Below are 18,730 nucleotides of genomic sequence, written 5' to 3'. Positions count from 1 at the left end.
CTCTCTCTCTCTCTCTCTCAGGAATAAATAAAATCCTTTTTAAAAATTTCATTCTTAGATCCTGACATCCAATACACACATACACAAAAAAGGCAAAAAACAATGTTTGCTTTAACAGTTTGATTATCCAACAAATTAAATAAGTTATTTCTTTGAAAGACAAAAACTTCTGACAGCAAAATTCAGAACAAGTAAATCCTGCAGGGCCTTATATAAGAAATAAGGGACATCATAATGGTTAATAGATACTGTACAGCATTTTTTCATAGCTACAATTCTTATATAAGCCTTCAACCAAAGTTGAGGACACAGTGTTGATCTGGAAGCCAGTAAGATATTCCACAAGTGAAAAGGGCACAAATAGTGAAGAGACGAGCACAAGTGTCCTGCTTCTGAAAGAGATTTTTCGTGTCTCATCCAGCTCAGTTGAACTTCAGGAGCAAGTCCAATAGGACAGAGATGGTGCAACTGAAGAAAACATTCCTTGTGCTATCTCCTGTGATACAGTGAGAAGAAACTCTGTGATACAACAACCTGTTGAGGTAGCAACATACAAATTAAACCAAAAATCCTTCCTTGAGTGGCATTCAGTTGCATCTTCATCTGGGATTAGTCCCCTCTTCCTTGCTTCTCTACCCTGTTGCAGTGTCCAGGGCTCTCCCACTTGGCCTCCACACTTCTTTTCTGCATCATGTGTGTTGCCGAGCCATCAGCCTTCAAAAGTTGGTCACATCCAATCATACCTTCTCCCCCTGGCTTTCTGTTTCAGTGGAAAAAGTTCTCCTGCCAAAGCCCAATTCCCCAAATTTGCATTCTGAATTCTTTCCCCTCCCCTCTCTCAGAAACCCGGTTCATCTACCAGCCCATCTCTGTCACAATCTTCAAGCTCTTCTCTACAGGATCAGGCCCTCAAAGATGCAAACATCATTTTAAAGTCCTGTCTTCACCCTCTCTTCTTCCAGTTACCCATTTAAGTCTCATCTTCCTGTCCTACCCAAGTTTCTTAAAGAGGTATGTACACACTTTCTTATACAGTTTTTAACTCAAATCTAAATTACTCTTGCTAAAATCACTGATTGTGGTTGTTATTTTCCAAGGATGGCCCAAATCTGCCAGTTCTTATGCAAGCATGCTGCTCCTCCAGTCAGAAGGAGAGTTTATTAACTCTGATATGGGCTTATAAAATGCTTTGATCAACGTAACACAGTGGAACAGATGAGTGACACCTTCCCCTGGCAGCTTCTGCTTCTGCCTTTTTCTCTTGGAACATTCCCTTGGAGCACTCTATCTCAGAAACTAGTCACCATGCTACATGGAGAGGCCACCTGCAGGTGCTCACCTACCTCAGGGCCTCCACTTCATCTGTTCACTTTTCTGAGAGGTTTCATTTATTTCCTGCTCCACCCCTAGCTAACTAGTAAGTAGGCTCTAACATGGCCTCAGATGATTCCCTAACCCCTGGTATTTACACTTTGGTGTAATATTGTCCCTTTAAGTATGGGATAGACCTAATGACTCACTTTAATCAACAAATATGGCCAAAATGATGGAATATCACTTCCATAATTAGGTTGTAAAGACTGATTTGTGTCTTCTTAGCCAATTCTAATATATTGGTTTCTCAAGTTATAAGCTTTGATGAAGCAAGCTGCCATGTTGGAAAGACCCAAATGGCATGGAACTGGGGGCAACCCCTGGCCAACAGCTACTGAGGAAAAAAACCCTGCCAATATCTATGTATGGGTTTAGAAGCAAATTTTTCCTCAGTTAAGCCTTGGGGAACACCTTGATTGCAACTTGTTATGTAGAATACCCATCTAAGTATACTCTGATTCCTGCCCCCGCAGAAACTGAAATCATAATTATCTTATAAAATGCCCATCGGCTATTCAAGGTGGAAGAATTATTTGCTTACAGCTGAAGCTCGTAATTTTGGTCAATAAAATGGTCAAATTCACATATCTTGGCTGTAAATCTCATACCACAAATCATGACAAGTGACAGACTCTTCTGCATGATTTCCTTAACTAGACAGTAAATAGTATCAAGTACTTATAATATCTACAGTGTACAGTGGATTAAGGGATACATATTTCATGTCAACCACAGAACCCAAATGGACAGAGAGAGTCCATTACATATCCATTGATTAATTTCATAGAGTTTGCTAACATGCTGAAAATGTTTTGGGCAGCCCAGGTGGCTCAGCAGTTTAGCGCTGCCTTCAGCCCAAGGGCCTGATCCTGGAGACCTGGGATCAAGTCCCACGTTGTGCTCCCTGAATGGAGCCTGCTTCTCCCTCTTCCTGTGTCTCTGCCTCTCTCTCTCTCTCTCTCTCTCTCTCTCCCTGTGTCTCTCATGAATATTTATTTTATAAATAAAATCTTAAAAAAAGGAAAATGTTTTAGTAGCCCCTAAAATATTAATGTTCTTAGTTTGCAGAGTAATAGAGACATTATTTATTCATTCATTTAATATTTAGAGCATCTAAACCAAGCGCTAACTCTAACCCTCACTTAGCTGAGTGATCTTTGGCCATTACTTAATCTTTCTGCCTCAGTTCCCTCATGTGTAAAATTGAGAAAATAATAGCACTTACCTCTTTAGTTGTTGTGATTGTTAAATGAATGAATATATATGAAGTGCTTAGAACGCTGTCTCAAACATTATCGATACTAATACTCACTACTTTGGGTTGTAGGAGACATAATGACTATATTGCTGCATACCAAACGATCCTGAAATGTAGAGGCTTAAAACAACACATGTTTATTATCTCACATTTTATAGGATACCTCCTGGTCACCCACTATATGTCCTGCTGTGTAATGCCAACTCCTTCCAGTTTCACACTTGCAAGCTGGGTCATGTGATTCATGCCAGATAATTTCTTTGCTGTGACTTAGGTGTGGTTTCCAAATAAAACAGTTCCAGAATATGGCTTGACTCCAAAGACAAGGACCAGTCTGTTCACACATCTTTACCTTATCCTTATTTGAAGCAAAAATGAATTCCCAACAGTGATCATTTCAAAAGTTTGATTTGAATAAAATAGAAATGCGTAGGACTATATTCTTAAACATTAATCCTATTTTATCTCCTGAGGTTCTGTGGGTGTTCAGGCAGTAATGTAATAACAAATACGCTGATATGTGTCTAAAAGGAATGTTACATGACCATGAGTCATTATGCCCATCACTTCAAAGCTGTTTGGGTAGCTGGCAGGAAATAGTGTGTGTCTCTAGAGCGTAAAATTGGCCTCAAAGTAGGTGGGGCCTATGAAAATCTTGATGTAATATAAACATTGTATTTCTTAACTATTTACAAGGTCACCCCACCCTACATTAGAGGTCAAATCTACCTCTGAGAGGTTCCACATGGATTTCTAGAATATTCTTTCGGTTTCAGCACTTTTGCCATTCAATTGATTTCTGAAATGTGTGGGAAAGGCAAGATAAAGTCATCAAAAGAGCACTTAGCTTAGAGTTCATCTGTGGGACTTTCATTCAAGTCAGCTCACTGAGCTTTAGTTTATTCTAAAATAGGAATAATGTTAGGCCTATTTTCTTTTAGTTAGCCTCCTTTCCATAGTTTGATGGAATTCCCAGTGGTGAAGAAAACAGTCCTTTCAAGGATCTCTTTGGGGCAATATCACTCTCAGGGACAACATCAGAATTATCACCCCTACACTCACTCCAGCTTTCTCAGAGATTTTTCTCTATCCACACCTCCCCTCACATTTACATCCTGGTAACTTCAAACCTTTTGGAAAATAAAATATAACTTCTCTGCTCCAAAAGTTAAAGGACTATTGCTGTTAATAACAAAGACTAGAGAGAAGGATTATCAATTCTTTAAGTATAAATCAGCCCTATCCCTCACCTCTTACACTACTACTAGGAAAATAGGTTTATTCTTCCTTACAGTGAGGATGATTTAAACTAAAAATTGCCTATAATGGCAACTAATATTTATTAAACAATACTTTTATCTTCACAATAAACCTATATGTACCCCACTTATCAGATGGGGATTCTGAGACCCAGAGAAGATAAGTCATTTTTTCGAAGGCCATATAACTCATATTAACAGAGTGAATATTTGAGAACTAAAAACAATAGTGCAGAAGTGAGTACAAAAACCTCACCACGTTGAAACAAAGCATCTATAGTTCTTCCCCTCTCCTTTCTGTCTGTTCTGTTACTGCATGAACACTCACTGAGCTTCTATTTTGTGCTAGACACTGCTCTAGGCATGAGGAGATTGATGGATGAAGGTCCTCCAGAGAGCTTCTATTCTAGTGGTAAGATAAACATATAAACAAATGGAGGAATAACATAAATTCAGATAGTGATAAATGCTATGGAAAAAATGCCACAATGGGATAGTTACCAGGGAAAGCTGTTATGAGTTGAATTTTGTCCCCCAAGAACTTAATATTGAAGTCTTAGCCCCTAGTTTGACAGAATATGATAAGATTTGGAGATAGGATATTTAAAGAGATAGTTAAAATGAGATCCCTATGGTGTGTCCTAACCCAATATGATTGGTATCTTTATAAGAAGAGGAAATCTGGACACAGACACACAGAGAGAAGACCATGTATAGCCCAAGGAAGAAGTCACCCATTTAAGACCCAAAGAGGGAAGCTTCAGAGGAAACCAACCCTACCAACACCTTGATCTCAGACTTCTAGCCTCTAGGACTGTGAGAAAATAAATTTCTGTTCTTTTTTTTTTTTAAGATATTATTTATTTATTCATGAGAGACACAGAGAGAATGAGAGGCAGAGACACAGGCAGACAGAGAAGCAGTCACCATGCAGGGAGCCCGACATGGGACTTGATCTCAGATCTCCAGGATCACACCCTAGACCAAAGGTGGTGCTAAACCACTGAGCCACCTGGGCTGCCCTAAACTTCTGTTCTTTAAGCTACTCAGTCTGTGGCTCTTCATTATGGCAGTCCTAGCAAATTGATACAGAAGCCTATTTCAGGTACTATGATCAAGGAAGGCTTCTCTGAGGAGGTAACAGATAATATCTGGGCTGAAATCTAAAAGAATACTATCCCTAATAGAGAAAAGGACATATATAAGAGACTTGAGATAGAAATGTCAAAAGACAGAAAGCCAATGTATCTGTGGCACAATGAATGGGAGTATGTGTGATAAATACTGTCTCCTGGAGAGCACAGACATGCTTTCTCCAATTTCTCAGGGATGGTATAGGAGTACAAACAATAGGACCAGGAGTAGGGAGTGTTGTCCTTAGACAGGAACTGAGGACAATTCTCCCATCATAAAAGGAGGGAAGGTAAAATATGTGTGAGCAGACACACGTCAGTTTTATCTCTCCTTTTTAAAATAAATTATGAAACAAGGTCATCATCACCTGAGGAAGTTAAAAGAGAAACAATGTCACCTCAGTGGGAGAGAGGAGGTGTTAGAGAAGTGGGTTGCTGGCTGCCCATTTGAGATAAGTGGTTACAATTTTAAAGGAAGAATGTCATCACAGTTGCTTGATTTTCTCCAACACTGCTAAGCTATTAGATCAGGTTGAAAGTAGGCAGAGTTTAGTTGACTCAGGCTTCTTATGTGCACATGAGTATGACTGGGGGCAAGAGAGTTAAGGGTGTTAAGAGAGTTGTGTTAATATCAGGCCAAGGAATCTACACATCTCCCTTCTTTCTTCCTATGAGGGTTTGTCCTGCTAAGAGTTCCAGTAGCTGTATAGGATGAGGCCAAATTATTAAAAGTTTAGATGCTCAGAATGGGTAATAGACTTGATCTTGGAGAAAATGAGCATTCATTCATGATATTTTGAACAAAAATTTAAAAAATCTAACGTGATTCATAAAAAAGAGAAAGTAGGAAAAGATCTCTCCCCTCTTGAGATGTCAGGATTTGTAGCGGTTTATTTACACCTGAGTTTATGCAATAGGACAGCAATGCTATCATTAAAAAACATCTTAGTAAATCCATCTTATCCACTGTGTGAAGTTTTAAGAAAAATCAGTGAAATGTGATTCCCAAATTCTAGGGACTTTTCTTATAAACATGATGACCAGCAATGATGAATTTTCCCAGAAAATTTCAAATTCAAGTATTCTTCCATTGTCCTGAATGATACCCTGTACTTGTTAAACCACATGCCTTCATTGTTGTCTCAGAAAAAAATATGATTACCATAACAACTCGACCAAACACACTGACATTAACAGAACAAAGACAAAATCCAGATTAAAACCTTATGTTAAAGAGATCACAGAATGTGGTTATAGGCAGTTGACTTGTTAAAAAATCCACCATTTCAGAATTCTGAGGTCCCTTCAAAAGAAGGACAATTGACTTGATATGGCCAGACTAACAATTACCCCAAGATTGATTCTGTCTAAAAAGTTAAGAAAGAAAATCATTGCTGAATTGTACAGGGTATTACTGAGGAAGAGTCAAGGTACACAAGCTCAATTTGGGGGACACTGGCTGGCAGTTGAAAGGGAACTATGATTCTAATTACATCCATTAGATCACTATACATCTTTTAGGATATAAGCCAAGGTGCTTTATAAAAGATCCCCAATATCAAGTGCCTCAAACAAAATAGAGATATATCTTCTTTCTTATACCAGTCTGGAAGCAGACAGCTGTGTTCTAATGTTTCAGGTTCAGTCCATCATGAGGCTCAGGGGTTCTCAAATGTTTTGGTTTCAGAATCCCTTTACACTGAAAAATTATTGAAGACTCCAGATAGATTTGTTTATATCATTAATATCAAATAATAACTACTGTATTTGAAATTAGAACTAAAAAAATTATTAAGGCATTTATTAACTCCTTTTTAAAAACCATAATAAACTCATTACGTGCTAACATAACTAACTTATGTTATAAAAAAATCACCATCTTGGTCGGGAGAGAAACCCCTGCCACCACCAACATGGAGACCTTGTACCGCGTCCCGTTCTTAGGGCTCGAATACCCCAACCTGAAGCTGAAGCAGCCGCCCTGCGTGCACATGCCGTGGGCCATGAAGGTGTATGCTCTGGTGGTGGTGTCTTACTTCCTCATCACCGGAGGAATAATTTATGATGTTATTGTTGAACCTCCAAGTGTTGGTTCTATGACTGATGAACATGGACATCAGAGACCAGTAGCTTTCTTGGCCTACAGAGTAAATGGACAATATTATGGAAGGACTTGCATCCAGCTTCCTGTTTACAATGAGAGGTTTAGGTTTCATAATCCTGGACGGATTGAATGCACCAAACATTCCAAAACTCAATAGATTTCTCCTTCTATTCATTGGATTCGTCTGTGTCCTATTGAGTTTTTTCATGGCTAGAGTATTCATGAGAATGAAACTGCTGGGCTACCTGATGGTTTTAAAAAATGCCTTTTGACAAGAAATCCGTGGATATTGGATTTGCTCCTGTTAATGAAGTTTTAAAGGCTGTACCAATCCTCTGATGTGAAATATGGAAAAAGAGTGAAGCAGCAGAAAAGAAGCATCTCGTGAGAAATAGGAATCATATTAAAGCTTGAACTAGAATGTCTTCTTGGTATCAAAGAGACAAACTTCTCACAGTATTTCTCCTGCTGGCCTGTACTGACACACCAATGATGTTTAGTGGCATTTTCTTCTTAGTTTTTCATTTCTTAAAGAAAATATACTCCCATTTCCACAACTATAATATTGAATAAAGTGATTATTTCTTACAGCCCCTTAACATTTTGTGGAGATGACATTTCTGACTTTCAAAAATTAATGTAAAATCAGGAAGCAAGATCCCATAAGCTGAGAACTCTGATCAGCTTTACCTATGGTGCTTTGCCTTTAAACAGTGTGACAGTACATTATTCAGATATGTGTGAGACTGTTTCTGCACAATAAGATGTACGAAAGGAGCAGAAATAAATAATTTTTCTAATTAAAAAAAATCACCATCTTCAAAAAAGTAGTAAAAAAGCAGCATTATTTGATATGTTTGAAAGTCTCTTCAATGACTCGCTTTATAAGGAGATAGGATGATGATGATGATGATGATGATGATGATGATGATGGTGATACTCTATATTCAATCTAGTGCGAGAGGTTGTTTCAGTTCAAGTACATGAAGAGAATCTAGCTTCAAACAACTATATAGATGAGAAAGAGAGTATTTTAATAGCCTTTTCAGATCACTGTGAATATTGTTCTTTGATACTACACCAAAACTCAAGTAGTAGCTTCTAAAGTTGCAATACAACATCTGAAACATCTGTAAACTTTTCATACTCGGTTACGTAAAATCAAATCCACTAGTGTTGTGGTAATTATATGACTGAATACATTTACCTAAATTTATCAAACAAGCAAGATTTCTTGTTTAACATATCCCGTGGGTCTTTTACCCATGCATGATTTTGTAACATCATACATTGGCCCTTTAGAAATTATTGGTTCATGAGTTATAAAGAACTTCCAAATGCTGACATATTTTATTACACAATATTAGAAAATCATGTTCACTGATATCACCACTGATCTCATCAGAAAAGTTTTTAAAAATTGAGACACTCTTAAGTTCATGGCAGCAGATATCTATTTTCCCAAATTCAAATTATCGCTTGAAAACTCAAACTTTGTAATTGGTAATAAATACTGTCTGTTTTTTTATTCCTTGAAGTGACAAGATGATTTTCAAGGAAATATATGCCAAATGCCTGGATAGACAAAGTTTGTCAATCATTATTTCAAGTAAAAATGGTGTTTAGTTCAACTTGAAACTCAATCCACACAAGTGCTTTCCCTTGAGATGACATATTTTCATATGCATGAGAAGTATTTATGCATACTTCCTATTTTGTTACAAAGAATATTAAAAAGACATGTACTCAAGAGGGATGATTAAAGTGATTATTTGTAATGCTTCTTCAAGGACATTCTTAACTGAAACTGCCATTTTTTTTTTTTTGGTTTTGTTTGTTGCAACTGCAAGTCTGTGAAGAATGTGATGATTCTTGGTACAGTTGGCCTCAGTGCCTTGATTCATGCTAGGATACCAGTGGTTTCACATGCCAGTACATTTCCACCATGAATGCAAATGCAAAACAATAAAAGAGACAGCACTCTAATATTATGAAAATAGTTTTGACTTCCCAGACTTCCTACAAGGGCCTCAGGACTCTCCAGGTGCCTACTACACTTTGAGTAGTATTGCACTAGAGTTCTCATAACTGTGGATAACATTCCCTAGAGGAAAGGAGGAAAGCTAATGCTCAAGGTAGACACTTTCCTTTCAGGTAAGTAACCAAATACTGGAGCTCTTACATTCCATTGGTGAGAGCTTAGTTCCATGGCCTTAGCTAGCTACAGGGTAGACAAAGAAAAAGTAGTCTCTAAGTAGGCAGTCATAGTATATGGAAGAGTAAAAGAACAGATTTGGGCATGTAACAGTCACTACACTTGCCCCATTAATCTATGAGCAGATCAAGTGAAAGGGTAGTCATGCTAGAGGGGCTGCAGTCAATTGAGGATAAATATTCTTCTGCTTCATGCCTGGCCACTGGGTATAACACTCATCAGTGGGCCCGTGGAGATCATGGAACAGGAGCAGAGGAGTGGCTACAACCACAATGCCAGTCCTGTGGCCAGGCAGACAGAGTGCCAGAAAAACTGTCCTCAAAAGGGCTCCCAAGAATACGAGTCAGGGGAGGATCACTGGAGAAATAGAGAAAAGGAAGCAGCAGTGAGATCAGCAGGACCCCCGAAGCAAAAACAGACAGATCATCTGTGGGCTTTGGTGAGCAGATTGTGGGCAAGCCAGCAACCCCTGCAACTAGGAAAAGCCCTGGCTTACAGCACTATCCCTAATTGTGCTGGGCCAGAAATTGGCTGCTCTGTGATTTTTATTGTGACCTCATTTTTGTCCCCAGGCTGGAGAGGTGGGAGAGTCTAGGTAGTTTTATGCTGTTTTTAGAGCTTTACTTGATAGAAATCTATTCCTATTTGAAAGCTGAGTCCAAATGTTTTATTTGTTCTTCTCAACAGCAATAAGAACAGCAGGGAAGAGCCGATTCTGCAGAAAATATGCCTTGCTACAGAAAACTGACATGAACTTAGTACACAAAGGTAAAGAAAATAGAGGTAAAGGTAGCTCTGGTCACTGAGAACAAAATCGTAATCCCAGCAAGCATACTGGAAGCCAAGACTAAACTGACCTGACAAAGCTTGATAAACGGGAAATATGGGGCCGAAAAAGCTTTTAACTGTTATGCCTCATCTGATATGCCGGCAAATGTACACAAAGACAGAAGGAAAGTACTGGAAGGCATTCATTTTGAGATCAGATCCAGGTCAACCAAGAGATCATAGGTCCTTGAACTTCACTCCATCAGCAGCAAAACAGTCTATCGATACCTGGTAGAAGAGGTTTATGACAACACAGTTGTCCAACACAGTTGTCCATTGACTACCACCCTCAATGCTTCTATTTTTTGTCCCATACTGGCAATTTCTGCCCTACAAAAGAAAGCAGTTTTAAACACTTTATTTTGGCATATGAGCTCAAGTTACAGGACATAGAATGAAAAAAAAAACAAAAAGAATAGAAATGAAAGATATATCAGAACCAAGCAGACAAGAAGGAAAATATTTGCCAACTTCAAGGGTTTATGCATTCCCTGTGACTGGACATGAATTTTGAGTCCAAGACTTTTGGCAGGCTGTGCAAAAAGACAAACATGATTATTCACATAGCTCTCATTGTTGGAAAAGAGGAAGCAAAATTGTTGTTGGCTCTAAATTCTCAAATTTCTCCTGTGAGTCCTTTAGTGAGAGTCACTGAATTACAAAATGGACCTTCTCGTCAGTACCAGTTCTGTGGTCGATACAGATCGATGCTCACTTAAACATAAGCCCTTGACTTCTGTTACTGACATTTGTGCAGATTTTCCAAGAACCTATAAAAGCATAACAAATTTCACATAAAATGAACTATATGTAGCTTTTAAATTCTTCCAGTTGACCTAAAGGAAGTCTAACCTGGGAATACCCGGCAATGCTGGAAGGACCCAGCTACTTCAGTCAGGAAATGCTACCTCAGAATGAATCAAAAGGTCCAATGACATCACTAGGGTTCTGAGCACCACCACCAGCCTCTGTGACAGATACTTGACTTTTCATGGTAGGCTTTGCCATAAAGTTCTGACTCTGCCAGCAGTAACAGTGCTATTTGGAGCATATTGCTTAACCTCTTGGTACTGCAATGCCCTCATTTTTAAATGAGTCATAAGGTAACTATCATTTTTTGAGGCCCTCCTCTGTGCCATCCACTATTTAATATCTGTTTTCCCAGTCAGATTAGAAATCCCATGAGGGCAAAGAGAGTATTTCTCTTGCTCACTATTGAATTTCCATTGTCTAACACAGGTCTGGCACATAGTAGAGGCTTAATAAAAATAAAAATAAAAATAAAAAAAAGCTTTTAACTGACCAAATTCCCAATGTCCTAACAACCTGCAAAGCAAGCATAATTCCTATTTTATAATTGAAGAACATGAGGCTCAGAAAGTTTAAGTGACCTTCAAAAAGTCACAGAGCTGGTTAAACAGTAGCCTGTCCAGCCCCAGAGCCCGGTTTAGTCCCACAAGGCTGCAGCAGCGCAAACAGACCAGAGCACGTTCCAAGGCTAGTCCGGATCTATAATGCAATGGTTCCTCACAACTAGTGGGTGGCCAGTACCCATTAGCACAGGGGTGCCTGTTGCTGAAAGAACTCTTGCTAAATGAAATTCCTCAACAATTTTCACTACATCAAACCCTGTGGGCATGGGGGAGGGATAAGAAGAGGCTTTACTCCTCTATCCATGCCATGAGCTTTCTTATTCCCCCACCAGCCCTCTCTCCTACCAGCCACCAGACACTTGCATGCAGCCCAAACAGAGAAACTGGGCTGTCTGCCGTGGCCTCTGCTATTCTCCACAGGCTCAAGGCACTAGATCCAATACTGAACAGAGGTAGAAAAAGAAAGAACATTGGAGGAAGAAAGAGCAGTAAATACAGAGGCAAAGGCAGCAGAGGGATGGGAGGCAGATACAGAGAGAGAAATGAGGTAGGAAACATCAGACCATGCCAGCATCAAGACTCTTCTGGTAATAATAATCGTAATAATAATGATAACAACAAGAATATTTATTGAATATTTACTACATACTAGTACTTTGCTAGATGCTACTTTGCATGTGTTATTGTTCATTTACTCACTCACAAATATTTGAGAGACAAAAGCCCTGCCCTCCTGACGCTGACAGTATGATAAGTTCGTAAAATATTTAGTTGGTTAGAAGGCAAGTGGCATATTGGCAAATTGAATTTAAATAAAATATTAAATAGATAAATAATAAAAAAAGAAAACAGAAAGCAAATGGCAAGGATGAAAATGAAGCAAGGGAGAAGAGTGGTGCTTGTCGGGTGGGAGGAAAGCGAAGTTGCTTTAGCTCAGTGTCCAGAAAAGGCTTGTTGAGAAGGGAACATTCAAGAAAAACTTCAAAGAGAACAGCATCCACTTTGCTCACTCTCGGGCATTTCTGGAACATTTTGAGTTCCCCCAAAATATTTATTTTGTTTTTTGAGCCAGGCATGTCTTTTCTCACTTATTTTCTGTTCTCTTCTCTTACCATATCTCGTCTATCATTTCTAGGCATTTGAGGCAGACAGGATTATCAAAGTGTGAGCCGCCAGCATCATTTTGGCGGTGGTCTTCTCTGTACCAAATATAAAAGGATGAAAGGCTTATCCAAGAAGAGCAAACCTACCTGAAATTTGAAAATCCTGTCCTGAAAAGGAAAGACCAGCGGGTGGTAGTATTCTTCTAGATTTCATCCTGCTGATGTTAAACAACTTAATACAGGGAGCTTCAGGACATGACAGGAAAAACAGAAGATACTGCATCAGAAAGTTAACCCTATTTCATTATGTCATTAAAAGATCATTTGAATCACCTTACTTGCACCTGGAATCCTGTTCAAATGGTTGGAAGGCCTTGCATAAAATTGTGGGCTGGTATCACATTAGCATAGTTTTGCCCCTTCTGCAAAAAAATCACAGACACTGCAGCCTGTCCTCACCAACAGGAACAGTTTGCACAGGGAAATCTGTGAGGACAGAGTGGGAAAGAAAGTTGAAACTGATTGACTTATGCTTCAGTTGATTTTATTACCAAGTTCACTACTCAGGAAGCTGAGGAGAGCCAGTTGGACAGACAAGGCTAGAGACCCTTGAAAACAGTAGGAATACATGGTAGGCTCACACCAAAAGCCAGAGCCTAAGACAAACAGAAAAGAAAAATCAATTTACATATGTAAATATAAATATTCTACCATAAATTTATATGTGTATATAAGCACATTCATTCAGGCACAAGTAAGCCCTAAAACAAAATCCTTCTCTTTCAAGGGCATTCGAACTCATAAGTAAAAGAGTTGATAGAGCAATAACTGGAAAACTCAGCAAGGAAGTACTGCAAGAGGAAGCTTTTCATTGCCTTCCCACTGGCCGATATTGTCAGAAGTGAGCCCACACAACTGTACTATTTTATTCAAGGACAGAAGGGGTGAAGCTGGCTCAGACCAGCTCTCGAGAGCTGATTGTACACATCTCTTCCCAACCCCACATTCAGTGGTGTCAGGGTGGTAGCTTCACATAGGCCATGAGGAGAGTATTTACACTATGGAAATCATCAAATGCTACCAATCAGTGTCAGGGCATTGGCTTTTTTTTTCCATGGAGAGCCTATTATTAAGCCTTCACCAGCACAGCACTATAGGAGGGAGAGGCTTTCTGGCTAAACTAGCTGATCTATGTTACCACTCAGAGGCAAGAAGGAGAGAAGTCATTTCTTCATGCATGAAAATATGCAAAAAGTATAAAATAAATATGTTGATGATAAAGGTGTTCTATGGAATGGAATGCCAAAATATTTTAAGGAAAGAGCAAGAGCATCCCATTCTGGTAAAGGAGATTCCAAAAATCTTTTAAACCAGGATTACCTTGATTTCGTTAAACAGAATGAGGATCAAGCAAGCCAGCTCTAGCAGCCTCCCAAAACAAATGGCTGGCTTAATTCTAAGACTTGCGTCATGAAGTCAAGGTCAATTTTTCAGTTTAAACTCAGTTTTAAAGTACGCTTTAATTCCTGAAGGTAGGAAAAGTGGAAAAAAAAATATATGGGAAATCAGGTTAACCCAACAGTTTAGCCATATACATATCACTGCCTAGATCGCCAATAAAACCCACAAACATTGCCTAATTAGCCTAACTATTCTCTCTAATCAAAGATCAAAGCTTTTATCAAGACTGAAAGACTTAAACTGAACAAGGTGGAGCAACAGGACAAAAAAACCACAAGAAAACAAATGTCTGTTATCAAGTCTCCATGTTCCCAGCTTCGAAATTTGCCAGCTGGCAGAATTTTTGTAAGTCCTGCATATATATTAAACCTGACATCATTCACTCCAGAAATTGTAAACTTTCTAATCAGTAACTTGGAGCAGGAGGAGACATTTTGTTTATTTGCCTCCTTTATGCAGAACCTAAGAGGCCTTGCCTGCGGTCTCCCAGGCTCCTTCAACAAAATTTCTCTCCTGAACTCCTGTAACCAGGATAGTAACAAACTGACACCAAGTAGGGAAAAGTGATAGTTCTTCACTGAGGTAGAGATCTCATTGGTGATATCTGCATTGGTCTCTTCTATAGGCGTGAATTTCCTTGAGTTGTAGTCAACATGCATTATTACAATACAGAGTGATGGTTAAAAAGAAAGTTTCTGGAGACAGCCAGATCTAGTTTTTTTCTGCTCTGCTACTTGCTGGCGTGGTGACTTTGGACCAGGTAGTTAGAGGAGGTATTTTTCCCCATTGTATTAATGGGGATAATAATACCTAACCTTCATAGTCGCAGTTAAAATGAAATGAGAGACTGTATGTTAAGTGATTAATTCAGGGTGTGGCCCAGAACAAACCCTCCATAAATGTCAGTTACTATAACTCTCTTACTGCATCTCCTCTTAATCATATCACCAGATTAACCCACACATGGATACTGAGCACTTAGAGCTACTACACCCACCTCTGCTACCCGGGCACACTTCTCCTAACCTGTCTTGTCACTTGTTTATGTTCTCAGAACTGTAAATTCTAATCACACTGGTTATTTTAATCAAGTATGATCAATTAAATTTTATGTAAACCCATGAAATATGAGTGGGAAAAGACAGTTGTGTAATAGTGCTATGAAAACTAAAATGCGGGCAGCCCGGGTGCAGCCCGGGTGGCTCAGTGGTTTAGCACCACCTTCAGCCCAGGGCCTGATCCTGGAGACCCAAGGATCAAGTCCCACATTGGGCTTCCAGAATGGAGCCTGCTTCTCCCTCTGCCTGTGTCTCTACCTCTGTGTGTGTATGTGTGTGTATGTGTGTGTGTGTGTGTGTGTCTCATGAATAAATAAAATCTTTAAAAAAAACTAAAATGGTAGCTTTCAAAATACTCAAAAGTGCATGCTACTAGAAAAAGTACTGCTAATATATAAGGTATGGATGAGTTGACTAGGAGTATTGGGGAATTTTTTTTTAATGCTTCAAAGACATATCCATAAGGTTGCTTCAAAAGTATCCCCAATTATCCACCCACATAAAAATAAGTAACTAGAAATATACAATAGGGAAAAAGTCTCCTTAACAAATAGTATTGAGAAAACTGGACAGCTACATGCAAAAGAATGAAACTGGACCCCTTTCTTTCACCACACAAAAAAATAAACTCAAAATGGATGAAAGACCTAAATGTGAGACCTGAAACTATAAAAATCCTAAGAGACTGGCATCTTCGACATCAGCCATAGCAACTTTTTTTTCAATGACTCCTGAGGTAAGGGAAATCAAAAATAAACTATTGGAATTACATCAAAATAAAGTTTCTGCACAGCAAAGGAAACATAAACAAAACTAAAAGGCAACTTTCAGAATGGGAGAATTTACTACAAGTGACATATCTGATAAAAGGTTAGTACCCAAAATACACAAAGAACTGATACAATTCAATACCCTCCCCAAAACTCCAAATAATCCAATTTAAAAATGGGCAGAAGACATGAATAGGCATTTCTCCAAAGAAGACCTCCAAATGGCCAACAGATACATGAAAAGATGCTCAACATCACTCATTATTAGGGAAATGCAAATCAAAACCACAATGAGATATCACTTCACGCCTGTCAGAATGGCTAAAATCAACAACACAAGAAACAACAAGTATGGGCAAGGATGTGGAGAAAAAGGAACCTTTTTGCGCTGCTGGTGGGAATGTAAACTGATGTAGCCACTCTGGAAAACAGTATGGAGGTTCCTAAAAAAAAATTGAAAATAGAACTACCCTGTGACCCAGTAGTTGCACTACTGGATATTTACTAAAAAAAAAAAATGCAAAAATACTGGGATGCCTGATTAGCTTAGTTGATTAATTTTTTGCTTTCTGCTTAGGTCATGATCTCAGGGTTCTAGGAACCAGGCCTGTATTGGGCTTCCTGCAGAGTGGGGAGTCTGCTTGTCCCTTTCCCTCTACCTTTCCCCCCTGCTCATTCTCTCTCTCTCTCTTTCTCAAACTCTCTCTCTCTCTCTCTCTCATAAATAAAATCTTTTAAAAATAATAAAATAAGTTTATAAAAATATAAGAACAGTAATTCAAAGGGATACTTGTACCCCTATGTTTATTGCAGCCAAAAGCCAGTCCAGGTGCCGATCAATAGATGAATAGATAAAGAAGATATAGTATAAACAATGGAATATTATTCAGCCATAAAAAGAATGAAATCTTGCCATTTGCAATGACATGTATGGAGCTAGAAAGTATAATGCTAAGTAAAATAAGTCACTCAGAGAAAAACAATGATCTCACTCATATATGGAATTTAAGAAACAAAACAAATGAGCAAAGGAAAAAATAGGAAGAGAGGGAGAGAGAGAGAGAGAGAGAGAGAGAGAGAGGCAAACCAAGACCCACACTCTTAACTCTAGAAAATAAACTGATAATTACCAGAGGGGAGGTGGGAGAGGGGGCAGATTAAATAGGTGATGAGGATTAAGGAGTATATTTATTATGATAAAAAGATAATAAGATAAAATAAGTATCACTAAATTATCCCTCCACTTATAAATGAATAACTAGAAATAGTAGAGGATACACTGAATGTGTGTATGTGTGCATACACAGGTTGAATAAATTAATAAGGTAGAAGAATTTGATCAAGGTTTAGGGGAGAGAAACTAATGAGCAAATGGAGGAGACATGGTATAACTCTCTTCCATGCTCTAGTTCAAGGTCTTTAGGCAAGCCATAGCCTAAAACAGGGATAAAAAAAAAAAAAAACATGCTTAAAAGGCATGGATTTAAATCAGACTCTTTTAGGGATCTTTCTAATTCAATTACTCTTGGTAGCATAGATTTTCAGAAAAAGTAATGATGGGTGCAAAAAAAAAAAAAAAAAAAAAAAAAAGAGAAGCTTGGTGTCCTATGCAGATAAACTACTGATCAGAGAACAGATATTCACAATAAGCTCCTTGATTTGCTGATATGAGTGCAACAAACACCCAGAGGATGCTGGTCCCTGAGCGGGAATGAATAGGACAAGGCCAGAGCTCTGACTTAAACCCTTAAACCTGCTATGGGGTCACAACATGGCCACGCTGCCTCACCTGTCTTGCACTTCCCATGCCATTATGGTGAATTTAAGCAGCTCAAAACTATCTAGACTTTTTATTCTGATCTAATTTACATGTTCAGCAAAAGCATTTATAATCTCATCATGAGGCAACAAATCCCAGATATGGTAGCAAAACTTGGTAGATTTCTTCTCTGTGCAATCAAAAATTAAAGTTAAAAATTTGTGAAAATCGCCCTAAGAGCCCACCTTTTTCTGTCTTTACATCAGTAGAATTAACAGAAAGGATAGAGGATTTTTCCAATGTTAGGTTACTGCCATTTGGTAGAGATTATCGTCTGGGCCCATTAGCCAAAGCCTCAAGGCACTGGGCAACCTGCCAAAAGAATGAGATGCAATGCATTAAGATCAATTTGTTAATTTTTAATGAGGCTTCAAAATGCCCTAGTAAATTACTTAATCATTTTAAGCATGTATTGTTGCTTCTTCACTATTCCTACCTCCTGTGCATGGAAAAGCTAACTTACTTTTAATCATTTCCATTCTTCCTTTCATCCCCTTGAAGGGTACAATAATTCCCTGCTATTACCATCACTAACCAAAGCAGCCCATAAAACTGAAGATCAAATATACTGAAAGAGCATTAAATAGCATGGCAGGATTTTCAAAGCAACTGGATTCTTTGAGTCTGTTTACAAAAAAAAAAAAAGTTAATTCACAGTTTTAACGTAGGGAGTTAATACATGTCTTCCTCTTTGGAAGTAATGCTTTAAATTGTACAGAATGTTGCACACTATAATAGTTCAAATGAGTTAGATTATATTACAAAACTTTAATTAATTTTTTTCATAATCAACTAAATCTTAGAGTGAAGTTAAACATTTAACAAAATGAGGGGGAAAGAGTTTTAAAGTAGCCTGCTGAAAAAGTGCTCTTAATCCATGAGGATACCAGTCCTTGGGTGATTTGTTCACTGGGTTGGCCCCATGGCTTTGCCCAGGGCTAGCCAGGCACATAAGAGGTGCTCGATGGATAAAAA

The 18,730-nt window shown here is 38.5% G+C and overlaps 1 protein-coding gene and 3 long non-coding RNA genes across 6 annotated transcripts in view; 2 read left to right on the top strand and 2 right to left on the bottom strand.

Moving 5' to 3' along the window:
• LOC140608922 (uncharacterized) overlaps positions 1–11,667 on the top strand; it is a 182,395-nt gene extending 170,728 nt beyond the window's left edge. For all 3 annotated transcript variants that reach the window (XR_012010921.1, XR_012010923.1, XR_012010922.1), the window contains one exon: positions 10,031–11,667. This is a non-coding gene — a long non-coding RNA (uncharacterized lncRNA). The remainder of the gene's footprint in view (positions 1–10,030) is intronic.
• LOC140609504 (uncharacterized) lies at positions 236–4,750 on the bottom strand. Its single transcript, XR_012011322.1, has 2 exons — positions 637–4,750; positions 236–534 (listed from the first exon to the last, which is right to left on the bottom strand). It is a non-coding gene; the product is annotated as an uncharacterized lncRNA (long non-coding RNA).
• LOC140608920 (oligosaccharyltransferase complex subunit OSTC-like) lies at positions 6,915–7,398 on the top strand. The gene has a single exon (XM_072783891.1). The coding sequence runs from the start codon at positions 6,938–6,940 to the stop codon at positions 7,283–7,285; it is 348 nt and encodes a 115-aa protein (XP_072639992.1). The 5' UTR covers positions 6,915–6,937; the 3' UTR covers positions 7,286–7,398.
• The window catches only part of LOC140608924 (uncharacterized), a 28,183-nt gene continuing 19,994 nt past the window's right edge, over positions 10,542–18,730 (bottom strand). The window contains exons 2-6 of the long non-coding RNA XR_012010924.1: positions 17,941–18,067; positions 14,028–14,173; positions 12,986–13,133; positions 12,795–12,893; positions 10,542–10,941 (exon numbers count right to left, since the gene is read on the bottom strand). This is a non-coding gene — a long non-coding RNA (uncharacterized lncRNA). The remainder of the gene's footprint in view (positions 10,942–12,794; positions 12,894–12,985; positions 13,134–14,027; positions 14,174–17,940; positions 18,068–18,730) is intronic.

This window comes from Canis lupus, chromosome 18 (assembly GCF_048164855.1).
Source record: "Canis lupus baileyi chromosome 18, mCanLup2.hap1, whole genome shotgun sequence".
In the NCBI taxonomy this organism is placed as follows: domain Eukaryota; kingdom Metazoa; phylum Chordata; class Mammalia; order Carnivora; family Canidae; genus Canis; species Canis lupus.
This window is presented reverse-complemented; position numbering and strand designations above follow the sequence as displayed.